This window comes from Thunnus maccoyii, chromosome 4, assembly GCF_910596095.1.
Source record: "Thunnus maccoyii chromosome 4, fThuMac1.1, whole genome shotgun sequence".
In the NCBI taxonomy this organism is placed as follows: Eukaryota; Metazoa; Chordata; class Actinopteri; order Scombriformes; family Scombridae; genus Thunnus; species Thunnus maccoyii.
Window position 1 is genome coordinate 10586767 of NC_056536.1, and position 18314 is coordinate 10605080.

At 39.4% G+C, this 18314-nt stretch overlaps 1 protein-coding gene and 1 pseudogene across 1 annotated transcript in view; one reads left to right on the forward strand and one right to left on the reverse strand.

Moving 5' to 3' along the window:
• bsna (bassoon presynaptic cytomatrix protein a) overlaps nt 1-10756 on the reverse strand; it is a 131748-nt gene extending 120992 nt beyond the window's left edge. Inside the window, exon 1 of the mRNA XM_042408356.1 lies at nt 10031-10756. Coding sequence (XP_042264290.1) covers nt 10031-10756 — 726 coding nt within the window. The remainder of the gene's footprint in view (nt 1-10030) is intronic.
• Nucleotides 10757-13096: 2340 nt separating this feature from the next.
• LOC121895322 lies at nt 13097-15481 on the forward strand (annotated as a pseudogene).
• The last annotated feature ends 2833 nt before the right edge of the window (nt 15482-18314 follow it).

The window sequence follows — 18314 nt, forward strand, 5'->3', positions numbered from 1 at the left end:
CCTTAAGATCAGCATGTGTGACAAAATAATCTTCACAAAGTCCACTTACTAGCTTTTTAAGAGATTTCAGCTGCATCTCACTGACTTCATCAGTGATTGGAACTGGTTAATATGTCATCATGTGACCTTAATGTGGAGCGCTGGTCACATGATACACAATATCATTCAATTTAGGTCACATGATGACAGCTGTGCCTGTTGAAGACAGTGGGATGCAGTTAAAAGCTCCAAAAATGCCAGCAAGTAGATCTAAAATGAAGATTATTTTGTCACACATGTTTTTTGGTTATTTTTACTTTCACAAGATTTCTCCTGTTATACAGTATACAGCATCTTCATTGGGCTATATTCTTATATTCTATATTCTTATGTTAACATTTTATATTATATATAAAATGTTTTTGTATCCTTTTTTTTCCTGAAACAACCCATATTCCTCACAGTTATTACAATCTTTTAGTGTCATGAATACATAAACTGAAATTTGTTTAGTAGTTATTTCCACTGATGCATTTTTTCCCCCATTTGTCAGAAATGTATTTCTAAATATATTCTCAAACAGAACATCGACATGTGAAGTTCTGGTAATGACGATAATGTTCCCTTTTGCACTTGTGTGCTGTGTGTGCGGGCGTGTGAGTGTGTGACCTCCAACTGTGAGGAAGATGTTTAATTAGCCATGATGAGGTATAGAAATAGCTCACATGTGAAATGGACTGGAATGTTCTCCATATCAGACATCATGGTGGTGGTGATAAAATGCTCTGACGTCCTCGGCCATATTGACGTAAAATGGTATAAATCCATTTACCTGTGTGTCTCTTTTCTGCCTTTTTTTCCTCAACATTGTTACATACCGCAACTCATAACTGCCTCTGCCTTTTTCTCACACTGTAACACCTTTTCTCTCTTTCTTTTCTTCGTCTTTCCTTCTCATTCACACGTTGTTCGAGAAGTCACAGTATGAACCAAAGAGTGAGAGATTGAAAGAGAGATCGGTGCTCACCAAATCTGGATGGATTTGACAAAACTGACGACCAAAGTAGAAATTCTCTTTATATACTAATAATTTGGAACCACGTGTATGTTTTTAAAGAAATGTAATGCCATCTGCATTACATTTTGTATCAACATAATGAGAATATGTTCTGTATATCTGCAATCTTGCAAAATACTGATTATATCTGTAAAATATTCAATAACAACAGATTTCAGCTGCATTCTGTCCACTCAGTATGTTAAACAATTTCATTTAAAAAAGTCAACATTGCTGAAGCGCAAGAGAAAATGTGTTTTCCTAAATTTAAACAGTGTTTTGTTGTCTAAAACTAACCATCATTTGTTTGTCTGCTTTATAATTTTGCTTTATTCCTACACAATTTATTGTGAGTAAGAGTGAGGTGTTTGCATGAAAGAGGCAGCTGTAGATACTGAATGTCTACTACGTTTCCTCTGTCGGTTGCAACAGAAGCAGGAAGGGATGTTTGGGTGCAGAGATGGTGGGAAGGAGGCTGGATAGATGGACAGGTTTTTACCTCAATCACCCTCTCACCTTGTCTGTCTCTCTCTGCTTCAACACAGTGTCAGGAACAAGGGGTAAAGTGAGGGATCTGTAAGTCCTGACTGTCAGTGAATCCTTTCACATGCAGGTAACTTATTCCCACATAGAACATAACACTCTTACAGTCTACTTGTGCTTTGTTGTTGGCAGCATGTCATATATTGTAAGATCTAATATTTCAGCTTTTAAATTTTTACTCAGACGCCTAAAATCTTTTTTTTTTTTTGCTTTATTATATGTAAAGTATCTCTAACATAACACTGGAAAAACCCACAAAGGATTTCCTCACAGTTGCTATCTTAACTGCACAATTTGTAAATAAATGAGTCAATATATAAAATCATAATATAATTATGATAATCATAATATGATAATTATAAAAAGATAAGTAAAACTTATTGTTAATCCTGATCTATGTATAAGCAATACCAGGACATCAGTAGTTATTTGTCCCAATGAAATTTGAAAATGCTCAGTAATTTAAAAGTGACACATAAACGGTCATTAATCCACAGTCACGGGTAAACTCCATAAACATAACACACTGTGTGTATGTGGGTTACTGATTACTGAACACAAAGAAGTCACACACACTCACAGAAACAGTGTATGACAGGCAGTTGCTAAGATTTCAGAGGCGAGAACAGAGGAGCACAATCGTCAGATTCTTCCGGAAACTAATTAATCCACCTCACACACACACACACACACACGTTTTTCTATTAGCGGCTCTACGTGCACACTGAGTCTAAAATTAGTACTCAGTCTGTCAAACAACAAACAGGCTACAGGGAGGAAGACGTGCTGCCAAAAGGCTTATATGACTGACTGGCTGAGAGACATCGATGGGATGGATGCAGGTCGCCAACAACCCAACAACAATCGCTCCAAGAAGTATCATCAAACCTTCAGAAGCTTTAAGTCTATTTCACACACTTAAATCAATTCATTTCCTTTAGTTTGATCTCTCTGACAAGTCTGTTTATATAAGGTGTGAACATTCTACATTTCCCAGGAGTCATTCATTTTAAGTAATGAGACAAGCAGAGAGACCTATGAAGAAGGAGTTATTTAAATTTAATTTAAGTCTTGGTCTTTTAAGTCTAAGGTGAATAACTTACCGCTAATGTCCTACAGCAGGTTTGGAAACACACATGATGTGAACAACATGGGAAGTCAATTTCTCTCCTTTGTCCTTTTTCTCATGTTATTTGTTTAAGTAAACCTGTCAATAAAAGGTAAGAGCTGTACAGGAAATCAGTGTGCGACACATAGAAAATGAAATAAAGTATCAAAACAAGCTAATGTTTTAAGGCACTCCATTTACATATAACCTTATCTATTTTACTGCTTTCAGTTCATTCCGCTGCATGAACATTTAACTACTGATGCCGACCTCTTGAAAGCTTTGAAACGTTGTCTGGTACTCAGGAAGTGATGTGTTTAATGTTTACTGCATGAAAATTTCATTTTTTGGAATAAAAAATGCAACTGGCTGGTTATTAGTTCTGTCTTTTTCTTTAGTTCTTATGTTTAGGTTTTGTCATTCATTTTTTATTCTATGAGATTCTATTAAGTTTTTATTATAACTCTCCTTCCTTGTATAAAATGGTAGAAAAGATGTTGAAGTGACATCACGCTGAATTTAAGAACTGTGAATTGTGATAATCATTCACAGTTGTCTCTTCTCTCACGTCAGGCTCATTACTTGTTACTTTAACACTGACAGGGTTAGAGTGTCCATTTCCACTGGGCCGCCTACTCAAGGCACTTTGGATAAAAGCTTTTACAGAATTGAATGCATTACTTTCCTTTCACTAATGGCTCATGAAGTCACTTTTATCAGCGTATCCACATCATGGTTCACACTTCAGCATGGAGCTCTATGTTCACTAAAGAAACATTTTAAAACAGATGATATGATGTCATTGATGCATCAGTTCACATGACCGCAGGCTGATAATGTATTTCCCATCTCTACGACTCAGAGGACTCATGTGATGTGGTCCAGAACAATCAGTACAGAATGTTTTAGTCTAACAGCAGCCATAAGAAATGAAATACATTAAGATTTTCTGGTTTGTTCTTCACTTCACTTCACTTTTTCCGCTGTGTCTTTGTTTCTTTCTTTGTGCCATTAAGAGGATGTTACAGTTTAGGGATGTTTGTGCCTTTATTGACAGATGTCTCAAGCTAAAATATTCAGTTTCTGTGGTTGCCGCTCGCTCCTTCCACCTCAGCTCCACTCGTGCTCTTTTCCTATAGTTGGGTTTACAGTCTTTAGCCAACCTAATCTAGAAAATCTGAAGAGTTGGAACCAAAGAGCGATAGTTTATCTGTAGATTAGTTTAGCTGTAATATTAGTTGTAACATTTTAACATAATGGTTTAATGTTGCATTAATGTAACATTAGGCCGAAAGCTAAGTAAAAGGTGAGAGCGGAGGAAACTAATTCAATGAAGCCTAGTGGTCTGCTACTAACTGAAATACATCAAAGTGGCAATGTTATGTATGTTACCTTTCAAATTCTTAAATGTCTCTATGGGAAAGGAAGATGTCACTCTATTTATTCATATTGGGACCAAGGATCCATCTTGTTTCTGTCTCTGGAGCTGATCCGCCGCTTAAAAATCTTAACCAAAACTCCAATCTGTGGTTCAACAATGCTCTGCAAATGAGGGAAGGTGAGCAAATGGTTGCTGGTTCAAACTCCAGCTATGACTGTAGAGTGGGTGGTATTACTGAACAGCTGCAGTGCAAAAAAATATGTAACGGCCATGGTCGATTGTTGAACTTGTTTTTCTCAATTCCAGAACATCTGGAAAAGGTGACAAAATGCAGACATAATTTAGTATTCGCTGCCACAGTGAGGGGCTTTTAACATCTCTCACAGGTGTACTTTTTCAAGGATTGAATAACTCATATAAATGAGTTGCAAATACATGGCGTGTGGGTGTTTCAGTATCCCTCATCCATATTCATAAGAGCTGCAACACTCGGGTTTATCCTTTTAAGGCGCTAAACTGACAACGCCAGCATACAGCACATAAAAACATCAAATGAAAAGGGTTTCATCTGGTTCATTCCAAGATGCTACTTATCCATTTTAGAGAGAAAAATGCTACCTGTAATTTTACAATAGACATTTCTAAAACATTGAGATTTTACTTTTAAAAATAGATATATTTTCCAAGTAAAAATGAGTCACAACTTCAACTGCTAATTTACTTTATAATGATAGTGCAGATTATCTTATAAGGACAGTGATAACATTTTCCTTTGATTATTTTAACTGTTGATCTGGACTCAGTTCACACATATAACGCCCAGTAAAAACCCTTGCTAATCGAATATGTGCAGATGTACATGTATAGTTCAAACCTATTTAGAGTTCAAATATAAGAGACAAGTATAATAATGTTACATCTCTTTTTTTGTTACAAACAACAACCAGCCCTAACATGTAATACTATAAAATTTACAATGTTTATACCTGTATTTCAGCACAAGTCATTCCAAAAATCAAGTCACTCATTATAGGTCACAAAGGTCAATTATTGTTTCCACCACTCTTCCTGAGACACTGACCATTATCTCCCTCTGATCCTCCTAATTGGTGTCACTTTCCTAGTTTTGTGTGCTAAATGTTATCTGATGCAACAGACAAGATATGGATGCTGGCAGTGCTTATTAGATTACCAGGACAGAAGGTACATTGATTAGCTATAATCATGATATAGGATGCTGAGTTAAACTATTAATCTGTAGGCAGGAGAAGGTGGTCGAAGGAACTGGAGAAATTTTATCATTATGTGCTTTTATGGTTAAATGCTTAAGGTGGTAAAAGGTTTGTTATGATTAAGGTCATAACAAAATGCTTCATGCTTCTGTTCATTTATCTTATCTAGATTTTTCTCCCTCTCAAGAGTTTTTTTTAAATCAAGTCAACACCTTTTTAAAAATGTAGAAGAAACCTTGTCCTACTACATGTGCAGCTCGGTGCTTGTTAAACACCAATAATGAAACATACCTGACCTGTTAATATAAAATAATCTCTTCAGCTCGCCCAGCTAAGTCTGCTAAATGTTATCTGATGCAAATGGAATCAGAGCGTAGTACGATGGATATGGAGCCCAGCGCTGCTTATTAGATTACCAGGACGCACAGTACATTGATTAGCTGTGATAATAATGGATAATGTTCAGTTTAAGTATTAATCCATAGCTACAGACACAACATGGCTGGAGCTCTGCCACATACAGCTGTGGAAAGGTTTGTTTATTTTTAACAAATATTTTGGTGCAGGCAAGGACAGTTGTGACATTTAAAATTAAGTTTTAATATTTATGTGTATTTTCTCCATCTTAAAGAGGGCAAAACACCTCAGAGAATAAACATCTTGTATGCACGTCCCTGTGATATTTCCACTCAAAAGCCAGTTTGAAAAAAGTTTCAGAGTCTATCATATTTGGCAATATTTGGATTGTGCAATGCTTCTGATGTAGCATTATCATTTAATTATAAATGTGAGCTGTTTGTTGTCATATCATTGCACTCAGTGAAGTAAATAAGCGTACGTGACATGTTTAATCTCATACAGCCATGTGGTTAAGTCACCTTAATGTTGTAAACTGCGTCAGAGGTTTGAAGGTGGGACTGTTTATTAGATTAGCAGGATTGAGGGAACATTGATTAGCAAGGGCAATAATGGAGAAGATAGTGAATGTTAATAGGAGTAGAGAACTAATCCATAATTCATAGGAACCTGAACAATGGCAGGACCAGTACATTAATCTGTACAACATGAAGGAGATAGAAATCAAAGACAGCAAAGCTTTGTGTGCAATGCATGTGTGCTTCAAACTTGTAGAATATTTTTTTGTTTTAGGAAAGTATTTAATAATACGTAGAAGTAACCAAAAATCTTAAAATCAAGCCTCTTCCTCTTCCTCTCTATTGATGTGTGACAAGAACTGAAAACGTTTTCTGTGAACTGAAAAGGTGATGGTTGGATCTTATGCTGTTGTGTTGCATTTCATGTTGTCTTCCAATTTGTCCGACAGGAAATCCCTGTGGGTTCCTTTAAGTAATTAACATCACAATTTATTTCTCTGGCTCCTTGCATGAATAATGTTAAGGCAAGTGGGGATAGCTGTGTGTGTGCATGTCTACACTGTATCTGCATTAGTGACTGTGTCTGTGTTATTTTGTGCATATACAGTACACGTGTAATTTTGTGTGTGTTAATCCCTAAATCAGAGGCTTATCAGCTCCTCCCTCCTTCCACTTCATTAGCATTATCCACCATTATTAACCTGTAGTACTCGCTCTGTTGCTCTTTCTCATGCACACACACACACAGGGTCTCACATACTGTACGAGCATGTCTACGTGAGCAGAGATCAAAGTTTGGTCTTACAGAGATGATCCCACATGAGCCAGACAGCAGCTGCCATACTGAAAGTACAGTAAGCAAATTTAAAGCCACACACAGCAAAACCTTCATAGAGTGATGTGTAAAGAATAACAGACATTTCTGTTAAAATTGCAGTAATGTTGACTTTTGCATGTTTCTGGGTAACTGACACCCTGCTTGTTAAGCGATGACAACATAAAGAACAAAAAACCTCAATGTCCTGCCTGTAGATTATTTAATCTTCATGTTAACATGTTAAGCATTAAATATATCAAGAGAAAATGCAGGACTTGAATTATATGAAAAAAATTCATCAAGATTAGAAGCACTACAGCTTAATGGTGAATAATTTGTGGAACAGGGCTACACATTTATTCATAAAACAATTACTGTCAGGATTTTGGCTTCTAAAAATACACTTGTTCAGGTCCAATATTGGCACTTGGTTTATCAAATCAGGTGCTCCCTATATTGACAGTTAGACTGTGATTAAATAAAAAGAATCTGTCTGACAGAACTTAAGAGTTCTAGTTTATTAAATACAAATGTAATTACCTCCATCAATCAAATACAACAAACAGCCTACCTTTATAAAACTTACAATTTTATGTTTGTTGAATCTGTAGATTCAACTCTGTTGTTGTTTTGGAGTCAGCAGTTTGTGGTGTTGTTGAATTGTATGTTATAAGGTGCTCCTAGCATTTTGTTCATCGCTATTTATTACAGGTCAATTCTTTATTTCCATAAGAGGTGAGTTGCTGAGTAATGGGACATTGTGTAAAGCTGACAGTGAACGTGATTATAGGTTTAATACATTAGATGGATTATGATATATCAATTTTATAACATCTATGAATCACCAACATACCACCAATAAAAAGATACAAATATACTAGTACAGTATGTCAATGTTCTTACCTTGAAAAATATGAGTCATTTACAATGACCCAGCAGTGGATGTTAATTTGTTAGCATGGAGCATCAGGGTGAATTATGTACCGGGTACATACACATGGATGATTCTGGAGCCAATGTTCTCCCCCACAAACGCAAACAAAAAATGAGACACAACAACACAACCGCAGTTGTTTGTTTAATCCAGCAGAGTGTTTATCGTGCTGTCTGCCAACGAAAAGCCCCTGGACCTGACTTCACTTGGAATCAATGGGTGCCAGCATGGCTAATATATCAAACGTAGCCTCGTGCTACTGCACCTTGCACGGTTGTGTTCTCTGTCTGAAGTCTTTCCTGTCTGCTCAGGGAGGATGCAATTTGATTTTTGTCACCAGAGCTGACTGATAGTTTGAACCCGTCACCAAAGGCGAGCATCCACCTGCTCACTCCTCCTCATCCCTCTCTCCATCTTGTGACATTAATCCATCCTTTATTTCTTTACTTCTCAGTATATTTTCCCTCCATCCCTTTTTTCTGAATGCCAACTACTATAGTGCTTCTTTCTTCATATGACACCTGAGTACAACAAACTCACAAACACACATACACTGTCATGATCTGTGTGCCTTGCCTCGGTACATTAATGGAGATTCTGTTAGTGCCTCAGGATGCTGAGCCTTTACACTCACTGTGTATCACAAATACACACAAAGACTACAATACAAAGTCATACATACACACATTCTATACTTTCTTTCTGTCATTCCTCTCATTCATATATTTTTTCTTCAGTGACTTACTGTTGGCATTACATGCATAAATATCCACATAGTTGAGGCTTGTTTTTGTTTTTTTTCTGAATGTCACTCAAAAATAGGCAGATTTTTTAAAGGAATAGATCTGTTTAAACAGATTTTATCCTGGCTTTTATACTCCAACAAAACCAAATGTTACTGTGGTTCCTGCTAGATTATAGTGAATGTGGTCCTATGGCAACAAAAAGAAGTCAGACAATGTTTCTAGTAGAATAAATTGGGAAGAAAATTTGAGAAAAGTCACAAATAAGCTATTAAAGGTAAGTTCAGGTGAGTATTAAAGGTGAGTTAATAAACATATTAATGTCAATAAACAGAATGTTTCTATTGTCGTGGTATTCTTATGATTTAGATTTTTGTATTTTTACAATCTAATCTTGATCTGCATTAAAACCTTAATTCAATGAGGCTCATACATATGGTAACTAAAAACATCTACAGACATACACAGTATACAGTAGATTAACATTAGTTAATACACAGTTACATGGAGTGTTTCATTCATATGACGTAAGACACTTTATTTGTCATAGTAGGCATAAAACGAAATTATGTTTGGTAATTCTCAGAGACCAGCAGCAATAGAAAACAAGATAAAAACAAAACGCTGCTGTTTAACTGAACGCCAAGCCGCTGCGTCTGTGCGCGCCGCCATCTTGCCATCTTTCTAATTGCAAATTGGACAGAAAACACACACACACACTTCCTGCTCTCTTTCTCTCTCTCTTTCTGTCCTCATTTATCTCATGCGCCTCAAGCAATCTCTCTCACTCCTTCACTTTCTCTGTACTGACTCGTTCGCCTCATTCACTGACTTCAATTCAATCTCATTCGAGCCAAAGGTGTATTATTGGCATGAAAAACAAAAGGCAAGTGCCAAAAACAAAAACATCTCTCTCTCTCCTCCCTCGCTGACTCTAACAGCAGGCTAGAAATAATCTTTATCCTGTCTGTCTCTGCCAGATCTGTTTCCTGACTCAAACTTAAGTGTGTTGTGTTTGAATAAATCTCACACAATCTCCTGTGGTTTATCATCTAAACCTGAAACATTCATAGTGACTTCTGTCCGCCCACAGTATTAAATTATATTCATACACTTAGTCCCCAACTATAAATCAACATTATCAGATTATCGATTTATGCAGCCAGAAAACTACAACAATCTTCCCTTGTTTCACATACTTATTGTGGCAATGTAAAGAGGGACATGAAACTCATGAGTTACAGTAAACTGTTTCTCATACACACCTTGACATAGATAAACACCTTTGCACATCACACACACCATGACACAAGTAACAAACACACACACTCGTACACACCTCCTTGTTAAATCTGACCTACCTCAGTGAGGTGTGGGTTGGGGTTGAATCCACACTGGTTACACACGGTGGCCTTACACTGAGTGCAGGTGTTGTAGTTGGGTACAGCCGGTGGGTTGGAGAGCTCTGTGGTGGTGCAAACTGGGCACAGTTTGCTGCTCGGCATGGGTGCGATCTGCGGCAACGAGTAGGGCGAGGTGGGCGTCACACCACGATCGGGAGACACCGAGGGAGACCGGCCTGTCCTGGAGCCGCCTGAACTGCTGAAGTCAACTTGGAGGTTTCGGCGGGAGGCGTGCTGACCGGGACTCTGACCTACATGGCCTCCCATGCTGGACCCAGCTGAAGTGTGACCCATTCCATGGCCTGGCCCTGAGCCCTGCCCCATGCCGGGCCCCTGGCCAGACTGCATGTGTCGGGGGGAACTTGGACTGTCGTGAGTGGCCAGGCGGTAGGGTTCACCGGCTCTGGAACCTATTCCTCCACCAGTGCCTATGCCTGCTCCTCTTCCACCTCCTCCCATTCCTCCTCCTATTCCTCCTCCCATTCCTCCCATTCCTCCTCCTCCTATTCCTCCTCCCATCCCTCCTCCTCCCATCCCTCCCATCCCTCCTCCCATTCCACCCATTCCTCCCATCCCTCCTCCCATTCCTCCTCCTCCTATTCCTCCCATTCCACCTCCTCCTACTCCACCCATTCCTCCTCCTCCATGGCCTCCTTGTTGCATGCCAGGCTTGGGGCTACCCATCTGACCCCTGGAAGAGAGGGACAAAGCAAAAGAAAAGAGACCAACATTAAATTAGGTTACAACTTTCCAGCTGCTGGTAAATTCTACACAAAACTAAGAGTCTATAGTCATATAATGGCTCTGGAAGGCTGTATCAAAATGCTAAAGCCACCCTTCTAACATGCTCACAATGACAATGCTAACATGGTGCTTAGAAGGTATAATGTCTACCATGTTCAACATCTTAGTATAGCATTGCTAATTAGCACTAAACACAAAGTACAACTGAAACTGATGGGAATGTCATTAGTTTTGCAGGTATTTAGCCATGAACCAAACTATTAGAAAAACTGAAATTTTGACCAGATGATGGTGCTAAATTAAACGTCACGGGTCCAAAGTTAATACAATCCATCCTCTGGGGGCCATGATTGTTCATAGCAAATTTCATGTCAATCCCTTCAATATCTGTCAAGATACTTCAGTATCAATCAAAAATGTCAGCATGGTTGGTGGCACTGTAGGAAAAGTCAGATTTCATGACAATGAATCTGGTAGTTGTAAAGATATCTCACTGTGAACCACAATGTCAACCTAATGGTGGCAAGGAAAAGTCAGGGGTTCACCAACAGAGGATTCATCCTCTGGGAAACATGAACATTTGTTCAACATTTCATGGAAATCCATCCAATAGCTCAAGAGATATATCAGTCTGCACCAAAGTGGTGGACCAACAGACCATCATTGCCATCCCTAGAGCTGCTAGCATGGCTAAATACTGCATTATATCGTCAGTAATATAAAATGGAAATTGGTTGAATTTCATTTACTCCTTACAACACTGAAAACATCATGGACACTGTCTTACTATCGACTGTTTCTTTTGAACAGAAAGCAGTGGTGGTTGGATCTTATGCTGTTGTGCTGCAATAGATTAGCTAACTAAGTAACGTGCAGGAGTAATCCAGAATTAATTCCAATGCTACATTACTTTGTGGGGTTACAGGTTAATGTTTTTTTTAAAAAGCCGACGAAGACATTCACTGTGTAGGCTCTGATAGGCCAGAGTTAGTGGCACTACACTGCAATCCAAGAACAATGTGGTTTCATTATTTTCACGTCTCCTGCATGGATCATGAACTGATGAGGATGTTAACTTTTTATCTGGGACATGCAGGTTTAGCATCAGTCTTTTATCACAATTTCATGTTTGTGGCCATCATGAGTATATTTTATACCCCTTTTACAAGATTCTTATTTTAAAATGAAATCTGCTTATATCTACCACTGTTTGAAATCAAGGACCCATTATTTCAAAAATGAGTAAGAATTGTATCTGCCCCTGTTATCATTGCAAATTGCATATGTACTGTGTGAGAGCTTGACAAGCCTAACAACAGTAACAAAGGGAGTGAAACTCTAACATTTGTTTTTGTCCCTTTAGAACAAAGCTCCCATCAGAACAAAATGTTTTAACTACTGACAGTGACTCATTGTTTTGTCAAATAAGTAACCAAACTGTTATGAGTCCTTTCTGACCTGAAAATGTCTTTCAAAACAGTTTGTGTCAGTGTTTCTTTGAATTTCATTAATTTCTGAATGCAATTATAGTATTGGTAATCTTCTTTCTGTTGCTAGGACAGAGTAAATGTGTTGGCTGATGCCATCCTGGTATTTAATAGAAGAAATATCTTATTTTATCGCATGCATTATTGAATGAATGAGCACTACAGGACAATACAGCTTGATAATTGTCACTGTATTCTAACAAATTAAATTATCTTCTCACTACCAGAGAAACAGCAGCAGAAACAATATTAAAAACCAGCAAAATAATTACTGATTCATTCATTGGTAGCCGCTGAAAGCCATGGAAGGACCCCCAAACATCCACAGGCATCAACAAATTAAAGTGGAACATAACAGACTGCAGCAAGACAGACCAGGAACACACACACACTTCTATTGTGTGTCAAAGGCAACATGCACACATACACTTCAGGCAGGAGACACAAACACACACCTGAGGGGAAGTAAATCGGTACAAAATTCTGCCTGAGGACACTACTAAATTATTAAAAGAGCTGATGTTAACAATGAAATATTGTATATACTTTTTTTCTTGCATCGGATGATAAAAATAACAACACGAGTGACTCTTCTTGATAGAGAAATGTGACAAACACAAATGTGTTTACAGATAGTGCTGTCACTGCTCTCGAAATTTCTTTGTGATAAAAATCTGATCATATGAAAAACTTCATCCTGTTACTTTTCTAGTGTGAGTATTTTAAAATGTATCCAACCTTACAAAATTTTTACAAAGATTTAATGCATCACCAATGAGCAAAACGTGTTAACATGTGTAAAGGTGATATTGGTTCATTGACCATCCACAGCAGCAGCAGCAGAGTCGCAGCACAGAGTAACAGAGTGAGACGTTTGTTCTCCCTCCTGCTCTTTGCTGTAAACACACATAGCTGTTAGTGAGCAGCGACTCTCATGTCTCCCCGAGTCTCGGTGTTTGTTTACGGCGGAAACTGACTCTCTGCCTGCTTAGCCTGCTCTCGGTGTGTCTCTCCAGATAACAGGTGGGTTGCTCAGGTTCTGGCTTGTCCCCCCTCTGTGTGCGCCGCAGCCTCATCTTTCATTCCCAACCTCTTCGGCTTTACCAAGAAGCTGCTTGGTGATAAGTGGAGCGTCCACCTCAAGTGTGCTCAGCAGATGAAGTCAACACCTTTCTTCCCAACACCCTGAGTGGCCCAGCAAGAGAGCAGGAGCTTGGCTACAACAAAGCCCTGATAAGCCCTGCACCCCCCACAACTGAGTTCAACATGGATGAGCCAAGCTGGAACGAGGTCCAGGAAGTCATTAACGCTGCAAGAGCAACCTCTGCTCTAGGACCCAGCAGAGTATCGTACAGCTTGTATAAACGCTATCTGAGACTCCTCCAGCAACTGTGGAAGATTCTGAGAGTGATCTGGCAAAGAGTTGTCGACCAGTGGAGGTGTGCCAAGGGTGTTTGGATCCCCAAGGAGGAGAACTCCAAAAACATCGAGCAGTTTTGATCTCACTACTCAGCACAGAAGGCAAGATATTTTTCAGCATCTTGTCCCGGCTGAAAAAGTTCCCTCTAAAGAACAATTATATTGACATGTCAGTACAGAAAGATGTGATCTCTGGAACATCTGGCTGCTTGGAGCATACAGTGGCAATCAAGCAGCAAAGAGAGAAGAGAAGAGAGAAGCAAAGGAAGGAAGGGGCAAGGTGGTGGTCCTGTGGTTGGACATTGCCAATGCCTACAGGTCCACATCGCACAAGTTGGTTGAGGAGGCTCTTCGAAGACACCATGTTCTCAGCAAGATCAATGACCTCATTCTGGATTAATACAACAACTTCCAGATGAGAGTTACTTCTGGGTCTACAGCATCAGAGTGACACAGGTTTGAAGGGAATCATAACTGGCTGCACTATCTCAGTCATCGTTTTTGCCCTCACCATGAATATGTTGGTCAAGTCAGCAGGCGTGGAGTGCCGCAGACCCCTGACAAAGATCAATGTGTGGCAGCCATCAATCAGAGCTTACACAGATGATCTGACTGTCGAAACATCAGTCAATGGCAGAAGGTGGATCTTAAAAGGACTTGAGAAGATCATCTCATGGGCAAGGATGAGCTATAAACCATTAAAGTCAAAGTCTCTTGTGTTGAAGAAAGGAAAGTAGTGTACAAGTTCCGCTTCACAATATCCAAATCCACCATCCAAACATTGACAGAACAGCCAGTCAAGAGCTTGGGGAAACTCTTTGACTGCAGCCTGTAGGACAATGCTGCCATCTAGCAGAAACCAAAACCAGTGGAGTCCTTGAGGCCTGGCTTACCAGGGTTGACAAATCTGGACTGCCTGGTCGTTTTAAGGCTGGAATATACCAGCATGCTGTTCTGCCCAGGGTTTTATGGTCCCTGCAACTATATGATGTCCCTAGGTCAAATGTGGAAGCCCTGGAGAAGAAGATCAGCAGCTATCTGCAAAGGTGGCTTGGCCTGCCAAGGAGCTTAAGCAGTGCTGCTCTGTAAAGGTCCACCAACACTCTACAGCTCTCCTTTGGCCGCCTCAAGGAAGAATTTGTGGTGACATGAACAAGAGAAGCCATGTAATATACCGGGGACCCCAAAAGTAGCAGTAGCTTGCATTGAGGTACCGCTGGTGCCATGACCAGGTGCTCAAGGCAGTTGTGGAAGCAGTAACCACAGCCATCCAGTCCAATAAACACCACCCCAGGAAGAAAATCATCCCTTTTCTCAAAGCTGGAAAGAAACCCTATTCACTACGAATGACAAGACAGTGCCTCCTTTCCACAGGCCCAGACTGGGAGCTGAGAGTGGATCTTGGAAAACAACTAAAGTTCCGTGATCACATTACACAAACAACACTCCGCCCAAACATGACCATCTTCTTCAACACATGGAGGAGGCTCTGGAGAGGAAGCTTGCCAAATACCAGGACCTGATGGAGCAGTGCAGAAGCTGAGGCTGGCAGGCTCTCTGCGAACCAATTGAAGTGGGCTGCCGGGAGTTTGCAGGGCATTCACTCTGAAAAGCTCTGACTGGGCTTGGAATCACCAGAGCAGTGAAGAGGGGGGCCATATGTTCCATCACTGAAACCACAGAGACAGCCACCAGGTGGCTTTGAATAAAAAGGGCAGGCCCATGGCTTGTTGCTGCTGGGATGCAAACTGGGACTTGATGAAAGGCCCAAAACCCCCTTTGACCCAAGGAACATCACCAATGATGCATCCCAGTGCATCCGAGAGATGTATCTTACAACCTATTCAATTAACTATTGGTTAAAGTTAAACTGCGGCCCCAGTGTTGAAGTCACAGACCTATATGACCTTTTAAGGTGCTACAACAATGACACATAACTTCTACATTTGCTGCTGAGGGGAAAGAATGTTTAGGCTTCAGGAAAACCTATACATGCGTTGTTTAAAGCATTTGAACAACCAATGCTGTCACTTTTCTGGGGATGACAGTAACTATTCTATTTTATTCTATTCTATTCTATTCTATTTCATTCTATTATCTGTGCTGTCATTGATTTAATGAGTCTAGGTCCGATGTATTAGCAACTTTAAATGGTTAGTGCACACAAAAATTGGAAATTTTGATTTACTGAGACTGAAACACAATGGAGACTGAAAAATGTTCCAGTCTGCTTCTCCTTTCACTAAAAGGTTTTCCTTCTTGTTGACAGTCTGGCCATGACAAAATCTCTCTGTCTGACTTTTTCTCCCTTCCTATTTTCTTGTCTTTCTCTCTACAAACTTTGTTTTCCTTTCTCCATCACAAACCCCCTCTTTTTGCTCAATCTCTCCTCTCTTCATAGTCTCTCTGTCTCACTCTCTATTATCTTTTCAGCCAGTGCTGACCGTGGCCATGCTCCCCCAGTGTTTGTTTTTCTTTGTTGAATTTCTTCTTTTTCAACAATTTCATTTCTGCTCTTGAAAGGGAAGATCACCTTCAGTGACCCTGTGTGTCTTTCTTGTATCATGTCTCCCAGTCAAAGAAATGCCTTTGCACGTTGCCTTGCAACATTACAATTCACATAGTTGCAGTTCAGGAGCCTTGTACGTAAAAATCTGAGGTATTAAATCTTTGTACTTTACAAATCTTGATTTTTCAAGGATACTAAAACACTTCTGAATGTTGAATGAAATTCCTTCAATTTTCAGCATTATTGATGGTCATTTTGGTTGAACCATTTGAAGTGGATCAAGTAAAGGTTAACATTTGGCATATAGGGCAAAGTGATGTCTCTGAAGCAAAAACAAATGGTGAGTTTACACTACATGTTCTGTCTGTACAGTGTTATAAATCAAAGCTATACACTCACATAGGAGTGCAGTTTTGTGTGAGAATATAGGTGTGATTATGAGTTTCTATGTGGTGCATGAGTGTGTTTGCATGGTGTGAGTGTGTGTTTGTATGTGTATGTATGTCTGAGGGGGTGACTCAAAAAGAACCTCAAAGCTTGACTGATTCACCCAGCAAAGACATTGAAGAAGGTAGGATAAGAGCCTTAAACTGTCAGAGGAACTGATGATGGGAAATAAGGTACAAAAAAAAAAAGAAAAAAAAAGCAGAGCAGGGAGAACATGAGCTACTGTACACTCCTAGCTAAATTAGTGCTATATTTTGCCAGAAATGGTTCTTTTTGCCACAAACAGCTGTGTTTCAGTAGGGCCCACTGTTACTATCAGCAACCCCTACTGACTGAGTTGTACAGCAGTCGCAGTTTATTGTTACATCCAGCCTTTTATCAGATTTGTGACCCTGCAAGCAAGTATTGGCATATTTTCTCTACTCCCCGAATGTCCTTATTGGAACAGTATCTGTAGGTACTCTTTATTAAAAAACTGTGATTGCTGATTTGTTGATTTAGGTTTTCTATGACCCATTTACTGCTAACCAAGCTAACCATTATGCTAGCTGTTTGTGGCTGAGTTGCTAATACAAACATTCTAAGTACTGTAAGCATTGAATTGCTGTTGGGCCAACTGTTAGCACTGCACAAAAAGATGCAGATGAGTCCTGGACCTGAACTTGCTCCAACTTTTGCCAGAATGCAATGTAACATAACATAAAAACACAAGACACTCCCTAATAATGTAACAACTGTAGGTTTATATTATGACCATCAGTTTTAATCAACATCATTTCTGAGAAGTCAGTTTGGCATGGCAGACAGCTCTAAATAACAATAGCCACCAATGAACCTCGGCCATTGTTACAAATTCAAAAAACTTTTGTTGTTGTAAACAAAATGTGGTGTCTGCTGAATTCATCCCAAATTGAAGCTGAATCCAAAAGTGAATTGATTTAAACTGAAGATTGTAACATTAGCTCTGGGGATGACACCTTTCTTGCCGAAATGCACTTACGCAGGTGTAAATCTTTTGGACTCTTTTTGAGTCATGTAACATTGCCAATGGGAAAAGTTATGGGACTTGTGCTTCTGGAACCAGGACGCCCCTGCAATAGGGCCCCCCACTCAAACCTCTATAATGTCACCAGAACCCCAAGAAACACGCCTACACTGATGCAGATCTTTGCATTTTTTTCAATGCAAGGCTGTTTTTGGTCTGAATCCCACTCAGTCTTGTGGACTCTATGTGTATGTTTCATAGATTTGTTGCTATGATTTACTCCCTATGGGGACTTGTTGATCTTTCAGTAGTGATACTTTGATTCTTCCTGGCATGAAGAATGATGTAGCTTGTTTGATGACTACTCTGTACTTTTGTGAATCTACTTTCCCTGTTACTGTAATAATTTGGTTCTAACTCTTATTGATGGTCTCATCTTTTTCAATTCCTTTCCTCAAACTTGAAACATAGCTGTGCACTTATACGTATAGTGAGGGCAGAAGATTTTGTCTGGGACCCATTTTGCAATGGTCTCTATATCCATAAATATACAACCATTTAAAAATAAATCAATGGCTCCAAATTTAATCTGATCAAGCCTCTACTTCATATATGCTGAGTTGTGATTTTTTTGGTGGCACATATAGATGA